The following is a 16,877-nucleotide window of genomic DNA, read 5'->3' on the forward strand; positions in this document are numbered from 1 at the left end:
AGAAAAGGGCAGGGTGGCCCCTCTATGAAGAGCAAGAGAAAAGATTTTAAATGACAACAGTCTATTGATAGCCACCAATGAAAAAATTACCACCTTATCATGGATGCCAGGAATCAGTCACATGTAATAAGCAGAAAAATAGGGTTCTGAGAGCAGCCCCAATGCTATCACTTGAAGGCCCAATTGGGCCTGCCTCCCTGATGGGTTGAGCAAAAGGGCTACAGATGAAGCCACACCATTCTGGATTCAGGACACTAGGGCTACTTGTTCCTGCATTTTCAGCAAAGGAGTAAGACAGGTGCACTATAATGTGCACAAAGAGAGAGTATAAAGCCTGTCTTCTCAAAGTGCCTCTACATTCATGTCCAGTTATGGCTCACAGACGTGAAAGCCTCATTGATCTTCAGAATCAGAATCCTCTTTCAAACCCCAGGAAAGTTCAAAGTGTTGTGAGTGTGTGGAAACTTCTCTTTACCACTCAAGGATAAGGCACATGTGTATGTTCCTAGACCTATTTGTCCTTAGATTTAGGGGACTGGGCTCAAGACTGCAGCTTCTTTCTGAACCCAGCCCCCTTTATTAACTGTGTGCTTGTGTGTGTGTGTGTGTGTGTGTGTGTGTGTGAGAGAGAGAGAGAGAGAGAGAGAGAGAGAGAGAGAGAATACATATATTTCTGGATTATTCACTACATTAATTTGGATATAATAATAATAATAATAATAATAATTTGTAAGAATATTAACAAACCATCAATTCATAAGAAAAATATCTTGGTGGTGTACAAAAAAATTACATTATACAATCAGGTGCACCGACTAGCCTCCCACATTGAGGGGGCACGGTGGTGCGTGACATCATACACCCCTCTGCACGACCTGCCCCTGCCCGCCTGGCGGCAGCAGAATATAAGATGGGCAGAGGGCGATTGCCCCTCTCCACACGTCCCAGCCCCACCCGGCACATGAGTGCTCTCCCGGTGGCGTCAGGTGGCAGGGAAGGGCGGCCTGCTCAACACTGGCGGGGCCCAGCCCCCTGCCCACAAATACTGAGGGGACTGAAGCTCTTTCCGCCCCCTATAGTTGGCTGATCATAATGCAGAAAAGAATGACCACTGCTGAATCAAATTAATGCCCTAAAAGTGCTCAGTGGCAGAAAAGCATTTTCAGCAGGTGACAAAATGTCAAAACTGTAGGTACTCATCTCATTTCAATAGGAACAAGGTTCCAAAATACTGGCGCCACTACATTAAAAAGCCTTAGTATGCACTGGAGCTAAATCAGGGAGAGGAACCTCTTTCAGATCAAGGGCTACTTTCCCCTCTGGACAACCTTCCTGGGGCCGCATGCCAGGGTGGAAAGGGCCAGTGGCAAATGTGGTGGAGCAACGAATGGCAATTCTGCTTTTGTACAGTAGGCTAGTTTCTACACACCTTCACATACACAGACCCCTCTCTATCCTCCAACAGGGCAAGCAAGAGGCATGATCAGAGTTCAAGGACACATTGCAGCCAGGCAAACACACTCAAGGAGGGTGTGAAGTAGGGTTGGGGTGGGGTGGGGCCTTGGGAGAGTTAAGAGTGCTGAGGGTTGTTAAGTCACCCTTCTTCCCCTCCTGGAGTGGTTTTTACAATCAATCTTTCTTCCCAGGGAACTCTGGGAACTGTAGCTCTGTGAGGTGGGACAGCAGTCTCCTAACAACTCTGAGCACCCTGAACAAACTACAGTTCCCAGAATTCTTTGGGGGAAGCCATGACTGTTCAAAGTGGGACCATAGTGCTTTAAGTGTATGGTGAGAATGGGGCCTTTGGCAAAGACAGAAATGGAAACACAATTTAACACAAAAGTTAAAACACATCTAAAAGGCCTGACAAGACCTATCTCACACCCAGCAGGAGAGGGACCCAGAGAAGGGCCTCTGGTGCAGAAATTTAATACAAAAGCAGGTTTATGTGTAAAGAGACACCTAAGTGGTACATGGGTCCTAAGCTGCTTATAGGGACACTGAACTGAGCCCATGTGAACCAAGATTTGAAATCACAAACCCAGGAGCTCTGTAACTAATAGTTGGCCGCCAAGCAGACTTGCTCTCCCTACCACTGTCACTTCCAAAATCAATTCCCATCCCCACCCTGTGTGAATCAGCCAGTTCTGAAGAACGAAGATGGAGTGGCTATGACAATGAACACGCAAGACTTGGCAATACTTACTCTGGGTGGCCGAGGAACCAAATCCCCCACCGGTGGCGCTGAATGGGTTCTTATTTGCTGCCTCATGGCTTGGCTTTCCTCCTAGGCCACTGAAGAAACCACCACCTCTCCCGCCGCTGCTTCCGGACCCGAAGAGACCCCCGCCAGAAGAAGTCTGCTGTAAGGAGGAACAAAAAGTGGGGGAGAACTATTTTCACTGGCTCGCAGGTACACAGGGGCCAGATTCCATGAGGACTAGAGGTATTCTACAAGCACCCCTGCAGACTTGGGCTAGGATCAAAAAAGTGTTAGTGGGCTTGCAAATTCTTTGACTCTATATTTTAGATACAGTGGTACCTCTAGTTGTGAACATGATCCGTTCCGGGGTGCCATTTGCACCCCAAAAAGTCTGCAACTAGAGCGGTGCTTCTGTGCAAGCGTGAAGCATAATATACACAGAACGCTTCCGCGCATGTGGTGAAACCCGGAAGTTCCAGTTATGCCGCGTTCATAACCTGAAAATCTGCAACACAAAGCGAACGCAACTAGAGATATGACTGTACATATGACTTTTAGATACAAAAATTTTGGTGAAATGTATATAGCATGATTTTCAAAAGTTATTTGTTAAAGTAGACTAAAATTAAAGGAAAAGAAAGTCACAATTATTATTTTTTAAATCACAACAGCAACAGAAGAAGATAAAACACACACCCACGCATGCACATAAAAACATCCCTGAAAAGTTTTGACATCTTATTTAAAAGGGTCAGTCTCTAGGACTGACTGTCCTGAAGCTGGAAACAGATTCCAGGGTTTAGGTACCACCACCAAAGAGTTACTGCTTGGCAATATTTGCTAACCTGACAGATGAATGGGTTGGGACAGCCATGAGTTTAGAAAGCAAGTATTAAGTAGGCAATGTGTTCAACTTCATCTGTACTCTGGGGAACTGTGGTGGGCTATAGACATCTGAATACTTGCAAGCTGAGAAGGACAATGTATTTCCTTCCGTCTTCTAGGCTCTTCCTCCCCCTACTCTGCTAGGAACACAGGAGCCATCTTTTCTAGGGGAAAGAATCTGAATCCTGTGTGATTAGCAAAGTGGGCGGGGGGGGGAGGGAGGCGGGAAAGGAGCTAGCCAATCAGTTCCTGCAAGATGGGAGATTGGATTTTGGGGAACAGATTTAAGATGATAAGAAAAGCCTGCTGGATCAGGCCAGCGGCCCATCTGGTGCAGCATCCTGTTCTCACAGTGACCACCCGGTTGCCCCAATGGGAAACCCAGAAGCAGGATCAAAGCAAAAGGAGCAACTCTCTCCTTCCTGGGGTTCCCAAAAACTGGTGTTCAGCAACATCACTGCTTCACAAACAGTGAAGGCAGAGCACAGGCATTTTTTCATGGTCAGGTGAGCTAGGATATAAAAGCTCATGTGGTCTTCAAGGTATCCTCGACTCATATTGCTCTGCACTGTATGAAGCACTTCCTCGCATGTCCCTGAATTGACCACAATGCAAATCTATAGCAGGATGAACCAATGTTGTTGGATTCCAGCTTCCAGCAGCCCTGGCCAGGATGGCCAGTGGTCAGGGATGATGGGAGGCAGGAGACGAGCAGCATCCAGAGGGCAACACATTGGCTATTCCTGATCTATAATTTTGGAATATATAAACCCCTAAGGGGGATTCCCCTGCTCTTCCCACCAGAACCAAGCACAGGGGGTTTTTTTGCGCATGAAGAAGCGTGACAATAAGTTTAGGAAAGATTACCTGGCCAAAGAGGTTCCCGCTGGTGTTGGTCGCTTGCCCGAACACAGGGCCTGGGCTGCTGGAGCCAAATGCTGGACATGGGAGAAAAAGAAAGAAAAGAGGCCAGGGAGAAAAAGTCAGCATTTAGACTCAAGACAAATGAGGACTGCTGGACTAGAACCAAAGGTATGGGTTTGAGGGGAGGGGTCAGTCTGGATGATGCCAGGAGTCCCTTCCAAGTACTGGGATCCTGTGTCTGGGGTAGAATGCATGAGAGCAAGCTTGCCAAGCCAGTCCCTTTGTCCAGGCTAGGGGTTGCCAAAGTGGGAAGATGTTATCACTGGATCAAGTTCATCAATTCTGTTGAATTAACTAACCTAAATATATTTAATTGTCTTTTGAATAACTCTGCCATTGATTAACACAGTGTTTTGAATTGCACTGTTTTCATTGCCCTTGGTGAATCATACAAATTTTGAATAATGCTTTTCATAGGGTAGGGAGCACTGGGGATGAGTTTATGGAACCAAGGGGGAAGTGGCCTGAAAGACTTTGGGAACCACTGGATTGTGCTAGCTGAGGCTGATGGGAGTTGTAGTCCAAAAAGCCAGGTTAACTGGGGGATACAATCCAAAGTGTCTAGAGGAGAACAAGTCAGTGAAGGAGACCATAGAATATAGACTTGCATGTGCAGAATGAGGAGGCCTTGCTAGAAATGCCACTGCCATGTAAAGTTTGTAGGAGGTGCATTGATGTGCGGCAGGCTATGGAACATCCCCCCTTATGAGTTGAGTGTGGCCCCCTCCTTGTATAATTTTTCACAAAAATGTACCTCTTTGCCCAGGTCTTTTGAGAAGAAGTGGGGAGGAGAGAGGAGGACTGTGCCACAGCTCAGTGGGGTTGAGCACCTGCTTTGCATGCAGAAGGATCCAGGTTCAATCCCCAGCCGTATCTCTGGGAAGGACTGGGAAAGACTCCCTTGGCCTGAGATGCGGGAGAGCTGTTGCCAGCCCATGTGGACACCACTGATCACCTGATCAGTATATGGTAGCTTCCTACATTTAGTGATGTCATCTGGAAGCCCCCTATTGCGGTGCTCTTGCTGGCCTTGATTGCTATGCAAAATGGATTTAATTGTGGGCTTAGTGATAAGTACAGCATGGCCTCAACATATTACATTAAGCCAGGATAGGCAACGTGGTGCCCCCTGTACATGAATAAGCTTCAACTCTCATCACCTCTCCTTTTCTCCAAAAAAAGGAAAAATACTGAGCAATGCTGAGGTTCTAAAATCTTGAAGGAATTAAAAAGGCCTGGATTTCCATTAAATACATCTCAAAATGGCAGCAACTGATAAATGAGTCCCAGCCGAGGACTCAGATTTCCTTTGTGCAAGAAGGATCTGGAGCTGTGTTAATCACCTGTTCCCATGAAAAGATAATGAAGTGTTTGTATTAAAAAGAATTCCCCTGCTCACTTCAAAATGCACACCCTGCCATCAAAACTAAGGCACTTTCCTGTAATTAAGGCCCCTTTCCCGTAGGCAGGGCTCACTTATGCCTTTTAAAATATTTTGTCCTGGTAATTAGCAGGCGGGGGGTGTGTGTGTTCTTTCTTAAATGTGCATCTTATATATTGAAACCTAATTAGTTTTCCACCTTTGGGCACTGTGATCCATGGGGAGATCTCCCTCCGCCCCATCCCCCTGCTGTGCTTCTGGGGAGTGGAATGTCTTGATGGGCTTCCCCATCACCTTTCCTGTACATTACAGGGGCCTCCAGGCAGGAACTGCATTTCCAATTCTGTCAGTGAGAAAACTAAAAATGCCCCAGATCATTGATATTTCTTCTGAAAACTTGAGGTTTTTAAAGTCACCTTTAAAATTTGGTGGGATACCACTTAAGGTGCCACAGGACACCTCATGGGAAGACAGGAAGAACACCAGAAGCTGTCTTATTTGAAGTCAGATCACTGGTCTTTCAAGCTCAGTATTGTCTACACTGACTGGCAGCGGCTCTCCGGGGTTTCAGGCAGAAAGTCTTTCTCAGTCAGCCCTGGAGATGCTGCTGGGGAATGAACCTGGGACCTTCTGCATGCAAAGCAGATGTTTCACCAATGAGTCATGGACCTTTCCCTTAAAAAATAAAGCAAGATTCTAGTCCTCATGGATCTGAATGAAGGGCTGAATTGAACAGAACCATAGGATGCTGTCTTATAACTGAGCCAGGGCACTGGGTTCAACCAGCTCAGTATTGTCCACACTGAGTCTCATCGTCTCTCCTGACCCAACATGGAGATTGTAGGTACTGAAGCTGAGACCATCTGCATGCAAGGCAGTCCCTCTGCCACTGAGCTATGGCTCTTTCCTCTCCCGCTTAACCCACTACCCCTTGGTCCCTGCACATGCCTTCTTACCTGAAGCTTGACAGAAACTGAATCCAGCCGAAGATGTTGGGGTGGTGGCAGCGGCTGCACCCCCAAAGATGGATGCCCCCTGCCCGAAGCTGGAGCTCTGCCCAAAAGCAGGGGTGCTGCTTTGGCCAAAGAGGCTGGTGCCTGCAGTGGCCGCAGGCTGTCCGAAAGTGAAGGAGCTGGTGGTGCTTGTGCTGGATGGTGCCCCGAAGACGCTCCCACTGCTGGATGCAGGGGTGGTGGAAGAAGCCATCTGCCCAAATGCAGGAGCAGCCCCAAAGGCTGCCTGGTTGAAGGTGAACCCACTGGATGTGCTGGCTGGCTGGCCGAAGGTGGGGGCTTGGCCAAAGGCTGGCTGAGCAAAGCCTGTGGAGGTGGTGGCACCACCAAAAGCTGATGTACTGAACCCAGGAGTTGCTGCCTGTGTGGTGATGGTGGAGGTGGATGGTGGTGGGGTGGCAGGGGGTTGGTTAAATGGAGAAGGCGGCACTGCAGAAAGCTGGCCGAAGATGGGGGGCATGGAAGGGGTCACCAATGCCTCAATTGCAGGTTGGCTGAAGGCTGAGCCGGAAGAGCAGGTGGCAGGGGGCTGTGCAAACACAGAAGGGGCTGAGACATTGGCTGTGAACGCAGAGGTGCCAGTGGCCGGGGCCTGGATGGACACACTTGGGCTACAGGAAGCTGGAAGCGCTCTGGTCACTTCGGCAGGCTGAGAGGCCATGCTTGCTGAAGGCAAGGTTGCTGGAGTGTGCTGGTCCAGAGATGTTGCCACAGAAACCACCTCAGCCTTTGAATCAGTAGGAGAAGTGGTGGGAACGGCTTCTTTGGCAGGTGCTACTGTTCCCGCTGCTGCCACAGCAAGACTGATTGCATCCACCTCTTCCAACGAAGGTGTGGCCAGAGCAGGAGGATCTCGAGGAGGTTCTGGAGTATGGACCTGGGGCTGGGGCAGCAGCTGCATTGCTCCAAGCTTGCTGGCATCACTCTGAGGCAGCTTTTCAGGGCCTGGGGAGGTTCTGGCATCTTCCTCTCCTTTACCTGTTGGTGTGGTGCCCACAGCAGTTGGAGCTGAACTCAACAGACTTCCGAATGACAGAGTAGCGTTTGCCGCCGGTGCAGAAGAGGGTGTTGCTGCTGCGGCATTTGCTGGCTGAATCCCAAGTGCAAAAGTTGACTTGGCACCTCCTGCAGGCGCTCCAAAGAGAGCAGGAGACCCTGTGTTGACCAATTGGACATTGCTGAAGATGGTGCTGCCAGACGTTGATGTTAAGCTGTTTGTCATCACAGAGGCAGCCACCTCTGTTGATTTGCTGACCTGCAAAGAGCTTCCAAGAGTAAACCCAGAAGGTATTGTGCTCGCTTTTGCTTGCTGTCCTCCTGTGGCATTAACAGGTGGAGGCTGTTTGGTAGTGGCAGCCTTGGAATTCTCATCAGCTTGACCGACTCTTAACCCAGAGAAACTCCCAAGGGTCTCCCCAGCAGCGGTGCCCTGGAAGAGGTGATCTCCTTGTTTTAATGGAAGCCCTTCCAGTTTCCCAGAGGTTGAGAAAGGGACGGAGGCCACAGGGGCTGAGGTCACCTGGCTGTTTGCTGGGCTTGGATCTCCTGAGCCACTGCTTGTCGTGGGGACTCCTGGAAGACTGGACGGTTTTGCGGACCCAAAAGTGAAAGAGCTCTCCAGAGGGGTTCCAAATTTCACGTTCCCGGAAAGGGGAAAGGCATCAGGCTGGCTCAGCTGTTTTGGAGGAGAAGGTATTGCTGCCAAGGCACAAGAGAAAGACACAAAGCAAATAAATTTCAAAGGTAAGGTTCACTGATCACTACCACCCAGCTCCAAAGCAGCATAAACCCTAGAATTCATATCTCAGAGATAGATCATCTGTTTTGCCTGCAGAAGGTTCTAGGTTCAATCCCAATCAGCATCACCAGGCAGGGCTGGGAGAAACTCTGCCTCAATCACTGGAGAGTCACTGCCACTCAGTGCAGACAATACCATGCTAGGTGGACCCTAACAGCTCAACTCAATCAAAGGCAGCTTCCTATGTCCCTCTGCTTAGTTTGTTGAGTTGTGTATTGTTTGGTTTAACCTCAAAAACCTTTCCCCCCTCCTCTTCCAGACCATCAGTTCCACAGTCTGTTACATAAACCACTCACCAACTTCTGGCAAACTGCAGCTATAGATCAAGTCAACCAGGTATTCCCAATCTCTTGAAACATTTGCTTCAGTTTACTCCTTTCCTGAAGACAGGAGTGCCTGGCGTGCTCTGGTCCATGGGGTCATGAAGAGTCGGACATGACTAAATGACTAAATAACACTCCTTTCCTACTGCATATATCCAGGGAGGTTTATGTTTAGTGGCAGAGCTTAGAGGTAGAGCATATTCTTTGCATGCAGAAGAGCCTAGGTTCAACCTCCAGCATACCCAGTTAAGAAAAAGGCCATCAGATGCTGTTGAGCTTTATCATCCCTGACTGCTATGGACATGCTTGCTGGGCCTGATGGGACCTGTGGTTCAGCAACATCTGGAGGGCTAAAGGTTCCTTATCCCTTGATTAGAGAAGGAAGGAGTTGTGGCTGTACCAGCAGGACTAGAGAAGTTGTTTCCCCCCCCCCAGCCTGAGGGCCACATTCTCTTCAAAATGCACACCCCATTTTAAAACAAAAACTCACCTTCTACTGGAGGGACAGATGTTGCAAGAGAGGTGAGAATTGCATCAAGGTTAGCTTCAGGTCTAGAAGACAAAACAAAAACATTAATGTACAATATTTGGCCTTTTCAAGAAGGGAAGCAGAAGGTTTGCGGGGAGGGAAGACGGTACACGTGTATACACTACATATTTGTTCCAGTTAAACATCATGGCTCTCACTAATGGGAAGTATAGTTTGGTAGGATGCCAATAGTTCACTACCTACCTGCACTATGCATTGTCTATTTAACACTGTGTTGCTTTTTGTTTTTTTGTGGCTCTATATGCCACCCAAGTATGCGTCAGTGAGTGGCCAAACAGATCTAGTCATCATAATAATTTCTTAAAAAGAGAGTCCTGTTTAACAACTGTGCCACCTTTCTCTCCATTTATTTTCAGGTTTTCATAACACAGGCTTTTCCCTAAAAGCAATGAGATGATGAGCTATTCTACCTGAACTGCATGACAAGATGAAAGTGTTCGCTGAACGACCCCTCCATATATAAATTAAACATGTGCATGGTTACTTAATTTGCAGAACACATGCACAGTGCAGAATTTCAGCTTCTCCTAATTCACACATGGGAGCCTGGGTTCCTAATCCCCCGTGACCCCTTCCCATCTGAATCAGGGGTGGGAGAGGATTTTGGTGAACTATAATTCTGATCAACCCTGGCTATTGGCCATGCTGGCTGCAAAGGCTGGTGGGAATTGTAGTTCAGCAACCGCAACCCTGATCTAAATGGTTGTTCCCCAGGTCTGATTATAATGTGATGGAATGAGAACTGCCTACCCCATGGCGACCTTCTCCATGTGACTGCTTATGCAACTGAAGCCTCCAGATGGCAAAAGGACGATTTAGTCACCTCCATGAGTATAGATTACAGGCTTTCCCTCCCAAGCCATAAAAGCTACGTTATGGCTAACTGGGCCACTGCATCTTTTTCAGCTTCCATGCTCTCAAATTCAGCCCCTCCATGGCTGCATTTCAGTTTCTGTGCCTGGATCTGCATGAATGCTTTTGATTTTATATTTTATTTTATATATCCAGTGCTGCAGGTTGCAGGGGAGACTAGCATGGGCAAATGAGGTACTGCCCTACTGACTTCAATCAGCCCCCACCTGTGTTCTGTTATTGTTGTTTATTGTTTGTAAGCCACTTTGGGATTCATTTGAATGGAAAGCGGCATAGAAATACAATAAATCAAATCAAATCAGCGTTGCCCCTTGCAGAACTCAGCTGGGAGGACTTAGCTGGCTCTGCCTGTCATTGGCTCTGGTGCCGCCTGCTGTTGGGCTCCTGACCTCCCAAACCCACCAGTCTCAACGCACACCAGTGGTTACTGGCAGGTTGACCAAAACACTGTGAGACATACAATTTCTGTCCTAGCAAAAGGACTATCGTTAGGGCTAGTGCCATTACAGAGAAATCGGCTTACAAATATTGCCAAGAATTCTGTTGGTGGCTGGTAATGAGATAGAATTTTGTGTGTTTGTGGGGGTTTTGTGTTCTTCTGAACCCTTGTCAACAAGAGCCAAGGGCAGCCAAACCAGGATAGAAGGCAGGTTGTTGTACCCTCCCCTACAACAGTTCACTTGAGCTTCATCTCCACCTCCCACGCAGTGCACATAGGGTGCAAACCTGGCCATGCCTATTCTGAAGCACTGGATTTCATTGTGCTTATTCCCAAGTGGGGTGAGGGCTCCGGTCTTGCACCCCATATTTGCTCCGTGGAGCTCAAGGTGACAGCAATGACTCTCCTGTTTTAATCTCACAACAATCCTGCTAGGTAGTCCTGAAGGTTATTCCCTGGGTCCTCAATCTAACAGTCCAGGCATGTCCAACAGGTAGATTGTGATCTATCGGTAGATCACTGGATGTTTGTGGTAGATCACTGGTAGATCACTGGCTCCCCACAAAGAAGCTGAACAACCGTGGCTCCCCTTAAAAAAGCTCAACATTTAACCTCCTCCCTGAAAAAACTCAACAACTTTGACCTGAACCCCCCAAAAAGGGGGTAGATCACTGCCAGTTTTTAACTCTGTGAGTAGATTGCAGTCTCTTGGGAGTTGGCCACCCCTGTAATAGTCAAATGCAGCCTTTTACCAATCAGGTGCTCTCCACCTGTTTTGGACTACGACTCCTACCAGCATGGGGCTGATGGAAGCTCTAATCCCAAACAGCTAGAGGACACCACGTTGGCCTCTCTTTTTAACCAAGACTCGAACTAAGAGGCCAGGGTGGCCTTCATCGCTCAGCCTAACACACCTCTCAGGAATATAACCACCGCATTACACCGACCCTCTGTAAAGTGATCATGTGCCTGGCTGTTCATAACATTAGTGCTACCAAGGGACATCAAAGAAACGGAAGCAGAAAGACGTCCATACATACACAGAGGTGGTAAATGTGAACGCTTTGTTGAACTGGGCAACTGTTGATGGAGTGGGTGCAGCAGCAGCAGAAGTCACGGATGCTGATATCTTCTGAGGGCCTTGCCCTGGGATTGTAAACACAGCACAGAGTTATATACACACCATAGATAGAGGGGAGGGAGAGGGGGAGAGACATTGCACTGTCAGCTTTCCCAGGACAAGTCTTTTTGAGTTACTATGTTTAATACCCCACCTTTCATCCAATTATTTTAAGATGAAGTAGGAACATTCTGCGTGCAAAGCACATGCTCTGCCACTGAGTTATGGGCTCTTCCTGGGACTTGCTGTGTTACCTCCCAAGCTGGAATGGGCCATAAGAAGCCCTCTCCCTTTCCTCAAGACAAGTAATGATAGAGGAGCTAAAAACACTCTAGCCTAAGACAACAAATTCTGGGCAGAGAGCTCTGAAAACTGGCACTGAGTGGGTGGGGGCAGAGGGAGAGATTATATGACTGAGCTCCAATAAGCAGATCAAGCAGCTTTCCATAAATGTATCAGCTTAGCAAGCCTTTGCACCGCTCCGACTCCATCCCCACTGGAAATATGAACATGTATTCATGTGTGAGAGACAATACTTTAGAGAAGTTATAAAGGGGGTGAATGCATGAATGGTGTGAAGTGTGTGTAAGTGTTGTGAGAAGAGGGGGGGGGGAGGGAGAAGGAATGAATCAATGAATGAATCAATAAACAGTATATGGGAAACAGAATGAACGAATGTTGGCGTGGTGAGAGAAAGGATGGTGTGGCTCTGCCCCAAATTTGGCTATGGTCCTGGCCCAATACCTTCTCTCCTGCCCCCCCCCCCGCATGGAGCCCTTGATGGATTACCCCACAAACAAATGTATCCCTTGCAGGGAGGAAAGTTCATAGATAAGGCTATCAGTGACACCAGTCACAAAACCTATGCTCTACCCTCTATTGTCAGAGTCAGCATGCTTGTGAATACCAGGTTGGCCACTGTAGGGAAAGGATGCTGGACTAGATGCCCCACCCCCACCCTTTGGCCTGATCCAGCAACCTGGCTCATATGTTCCCAACTCCTAAGTTCACATAAACCGTAACCAGCCTTCAGAACTGAAAAACATGGTCTGACCATGGTTTCCAATTCCGGGTTGCTAACAGCGTTTGGCCTGAATCCCCACACACCCCACCCCAGAATCGCACCAACCCCCTTTTTCAGGGCTGTTTGCAGGTTCCTTCCTTGCACGACAAAAAAGTATTGCCAATGCCGGTAATAAAAATGATTTCAGTTTGAGTGGTTACCTAACCAAAGCAAGAATCAGTCTGGATTGCGTATGCACTGGAAGGAGGGGTGATGAACAGGGAGGCTGACAGCCACTACCTCCCAAGAGGTAATAGCACTGTGTATTTTTATTTATTTAACTGCATACAAAAGCTATCAAGAGACCTTGGGCAAACATCTCTCGAAAGTGTCACCATAACAACAAATGTTCAAAATGCGGCAAGAGTGGGTTCTGCAAACTCTTGCATTGGCTAAGAGACTTACACTGCAAGGCTGGAAAGATGAATAGTTTATCACTCAGCGGCTCAAGGATCTCACTGCCATGAATATATGCTTACACTTACTCAATTTTGTTTAGATACCTGTTTTGGGACTGCTTATATTGATGTGTTTATACAGCAATATTTTTCTGTTAAAATTCCAAAGAAAGGGGCATGCTGAGAGCAGACCCACTGAAATTAAGGGGCATGATTAACTTGGGTCCAGTAGTTTTAGTGGGCCTGCTCTTGAGTAGGACTAGTGCTGTAAACAAGGAAAAAATATTTTTAAAAAACAATAACCATAATTATTTTAAAAGGCAAGGAAGGTGCTGTAGGATTCAATACCCAACATTTCCAGCTTGCTCATGATTTAAATCTGTACTATTTGTTAAAATAAAAATAAAAATGTCATTTCTGATGGGGGATGAGGTCTGTTGCTTTCACGTTCCACTTGTGAGCCTCACAGAAGCACCTGACTGAGCTCCACTGGAGAAAGAAGGCTGGATGAAATTGGATCCAGAAAGACTTAAAAATAAATAAATCTTCACCCCATGGTTGCCAGCATTTCAGGTTTTAAGTGTCATTACCTATTTATGTAGCCAGAAAGTCACAATCCCTGCACAGCAGACTTGAATGCCCAGAACTGTACACATGATTCCTGTTGGTGGTTGCACCACTGATTTGTATAATGACATTACAACACTGTCAGTTTCATCCCTAATCCTGTTCCTAAAGATCCTGGAACCAGCTCTTTCAATGGCTACTACACCCTGGTGGCTGATGTCTTCATTGAGCTTATGCCACTACAGCCCTAAGTTCTTGCTCCTAGTCACTTCAGATCTTGTTAGCTGGCAGCACCCAATGTTAGTTCTACTCAGAGTGGACCCATTGAAAATGATGGGACATGACTGACTTGGGTACATTGATTTCAGAATGTCTACCCTGAGTATAACTTAGCTGGATACTGTATCTACCTGGCTCAATTTCACTATTTGTTGCAATTGGGATACTTTTACTCCATGGTACATCATAATTGCCTTGAGCAGGCCAAGTCCCTCTTCTTTCCCCCTCTGTCTGCAATTTTCTGGCCCCGCAACAATACTCAGGGTAGACATTCTGAAATCAAGCTTCTACATTTCTGCTTAACTAAGTAGCCCTGCAAGTGTGTTGAAATTACGATCAGTTTTGGGGAAATGCCATTTCTGAACAGATAAGCACTCTATGTTACACTGTTGGGACGGGACCTGCAATGAACCACTGGTGGGTGGAACACTTCCATTCCTTCTGCCGGCCAGCCAGCTCATACCCTTCCCCAGGTTACTCCATTCCATTCTTACCCCCCCCCCCATTTTTCCTGTTTTTCTCCTAAGGCACTCAGCATTGGCCACTGTGCATGCTCAGTCCATATTGGGCTATTTTTGGTTGGTTTTCTTGTACTTCTGTAAGCTATAGAGGGCCAGCCCCTCAGGTTCTTGTTTGTTGGTGGCTCTACTTTGGCTACAGTCCCATCATCTCTCAACAATCAAGTTTACTATTAGAAGCAGAGATGGTGGATCCTCTGGTGCTTTCTGCTTCTCGCTCTGGGTTGTAACCAAGCTTTACCTGTCAGAGTAGACTCACTGAAATTAATGGATCTGAATTAGTCACATCCATTAACTACAACGGGTCTACTATGAGTAGGCCTAGCACTGGTTTCCTACTCTTTGGGTTCCCCTCCCTTTAAATATTAAGGCAGGTGCCATCTCCAGTGTCTTTTGGAACCTACTGAAGATCGTCTTCTTCCCACAAGCCTTCTGCGTACAGATCTTTCCCAGTTTGCCTCTGCTTAAGAACTGTGTTTAGACAGTTTATCTTGTGTTTTTGGTGCTCTGGGTGCCTTTAGGAGAAGGGTAAGGATATCAATTTGAACAACAACAGCTGCAGCATAAACTGACCTGTGCTCTTTTTGCCAGCTGATGGCTGGCCGGTAGATGCCATGGTGACACTTGCCACGGAAGAAGAGTTGGGTGGAGACTGCATCTTAAGTGAGCTTGGTGAAGGTCCCTAAAACAAAAACAAAACAAAACAAAACACAATAGTAGTTAGGCCAAGAAGCATGCAAGGAAGGATAAGGGCTTGAGAGATGGTGCGCTCTAGGACAAGAAATAACTACAGGCAGTGACCATTTTGTGCATATCTGATTGATGCGCGACTACCGACACCCCCTGGAAGGGACAGGGTGGAACAGGGTTGGGGAATAATGGGCTGACACACACAGTGACCTGGAACACCCCCCCCCAAATGGGGAGTTGCCTGTCTGCAGTCCCCGTGAAAAAGAGGAGGCACCATGCAAGGGCAGAAGAAACATGTCCTTAGCAGACACACAGAGAATCTGCCCCAAGGCAAAGTTAGGAAATCCTACGCATGTTCAGCTTGGCACATCTGCTGCTTGGTCTTACCCACTTCAGACTACAAGCAGGTAAATATGCTTGAATGCAAAACAACCACCAACAACTAAACCTCATTGCACATAGAAAGCTTGTGTGTCAGGGAGAAGGCAGTAAGTAACAGCCCTTTCAGAATGCAAAGGTTGGAAGGCTTAATGTGCCATGTTCTTGGGGCACCATCAGCCATGCAGCTCAGAGGTGGATCAAGGAATAAGAGGCAGCACCCTGGTGAGGCAGTGTGCCCTCCAACCACTCCTGGACCATCCAGTCCAGATGGTGTTGTCTTGGCTGACTCCCTCAGCTAAAAGGAGTTAGCAGCCAGTCCTCATAACAGACTTGTTTTTACATCATTTTAATTCTATTGTAGCTTCATTACATTTTAACTATTATCTTACATGTTTTTAGCAATCTGTGTTTAATCCATGTTTGTTTTAACCTCTGTGAGCCAGCTTGAGTCCCAGTTCTGGGGACAAGATGGGATAGAGGAGGAGGAAGAGGAGGAGGAGGAGGAGGAGGAGGAGGAGGAGAAGAAGAAGAAGAAGGAGAAGAAGAAGAAGAAGAAGAAGAAGAAGAAGAAGAAGAAGAAGCCTGAAAGAGGTAGTGGGCTCCTCTGCAGTTCAATCTCCCAAAATGCTACCTGCATTGTTCCCTGAACTGGTGCAATGTCCTCTGAAGTGCACCTGAAATGGTATCATGTTACCATTTATTAGGCCTCAGCAAGAAGCTATCATGCCCTAAAGCTGTGCCAATATCACCTTTGTAATTGGTAAACCAAAGTTTAGGAATCCCCTCCAGACAATGCTGAGTGAGAACTCCCATCATTCCTGGCCATTGACCATGCGAGGTGCAGGGGCTGATGGGAGCCACAGTTCACCAACATTAGGAAGTCCATAAGCATATTGTTTGTGGCTGTAGGTCTTGAAATCATGAAACTTGAATGACTAGTCTTCAGCAGACTGCAAAGTCCAGGTGTCTTGGTCCCCCTCCCTAACTTGTAATCGTGTCTACTCTGGTCCTGGAAAAACATGGTGTTGGTCAAGGAACCTAAGCTGCTGTCTGTTACCTCTTGAGACAAACCTTGGACATAGTGGTGTGTGTGTGTGTGGTATTTGTGTTCTCTGTCATGTGTGGGACTTCTCTGAGTAAATAATTTTTTTGCAGCCTGAGTCAAGGAATTTGAGAGCTTGTGTTTGCTAGAATTTGGGATACATGCATACCTAGGTTGTGCCAAAAGACACCCGTATATATTTCACCACAAGCTTTTCACAGAAAACAGATGATAGGCAAAGTGAACATGGACCTCCAGCACCAAACTGTATGGGAAACACCCTTACTAGAAAAGCTAACCAACAAACCGAAAATAACACGGGCACAAATAAAAAGACGATGCCTTCACCCTGGTGTGGCTCCCCTTTATTACACACACAGCCCAAGAAGACAACAACAAGAATGCACTGATAGCATAAGAATCAATATGG

At 47.2% G+C, this 16,877-nt stretch overlaps 1 protein-coding gene across 7 annotated transcripts in view; it reads right to left on the reverse strand.

The window, feature by feature from the left end:
• Positions 1 to 16,877, reverse strand: part of NUP214 (nucleoporin 214) — a 79,650-nt gene that overhangs the window by 12,544 nt on the left and 50,229 nt on the right. For 6 of the 7 annotated variants that reach the window (XM_082208087.1, XM_082208086.1, XM_082208082.1 and 3 more), the window contains 6 exons: positions 14,908 to 15,016; positions 11,430 to 11,535; positions 9,018 to 9,079; positions 6,350 to 8,104; positions 3,956 to 4,026; positions 2,207 to 2,363 (listed from right to left, as the gene is read on the reverse strand). In XM_082208087.1, the coding sequence (XP_082064213.1) occupies positions 2,207 to 2,363; positions 3,956 to 4,026; positions 6,350 to 8,104; positions 9,018 to 9,079; positions 11,430 to 11,535; positions 14,908 to 15,016 (2,260 nt within the window). The remainder of the gene's footprint in view (positions 1 to 2,206; positions 2,364 to 3,955; positions 4,027 to 6,349; positions 8,105 to 9,017; positions 9,080 to 11,429; positions 11,536 to 14,907; positions 15,017 to 16,877) is intronic. The other variant, XM_082208083.1, reaches the window with a different exon arrangement.

Source organism: Podarcis vaucheri, assembly GCF_965113315.1.
Source record: "Podarcis vaucheri genome assembly, chromosome: Z".
In the NCBI taxonomy this organism is placed as follows: domain Eukaryota; kingdom Metazoa; phylum Chordata; class Lepidosauria; order Squamata; family Lacertidae; genus Podarcis; species Podarcis vaucheri.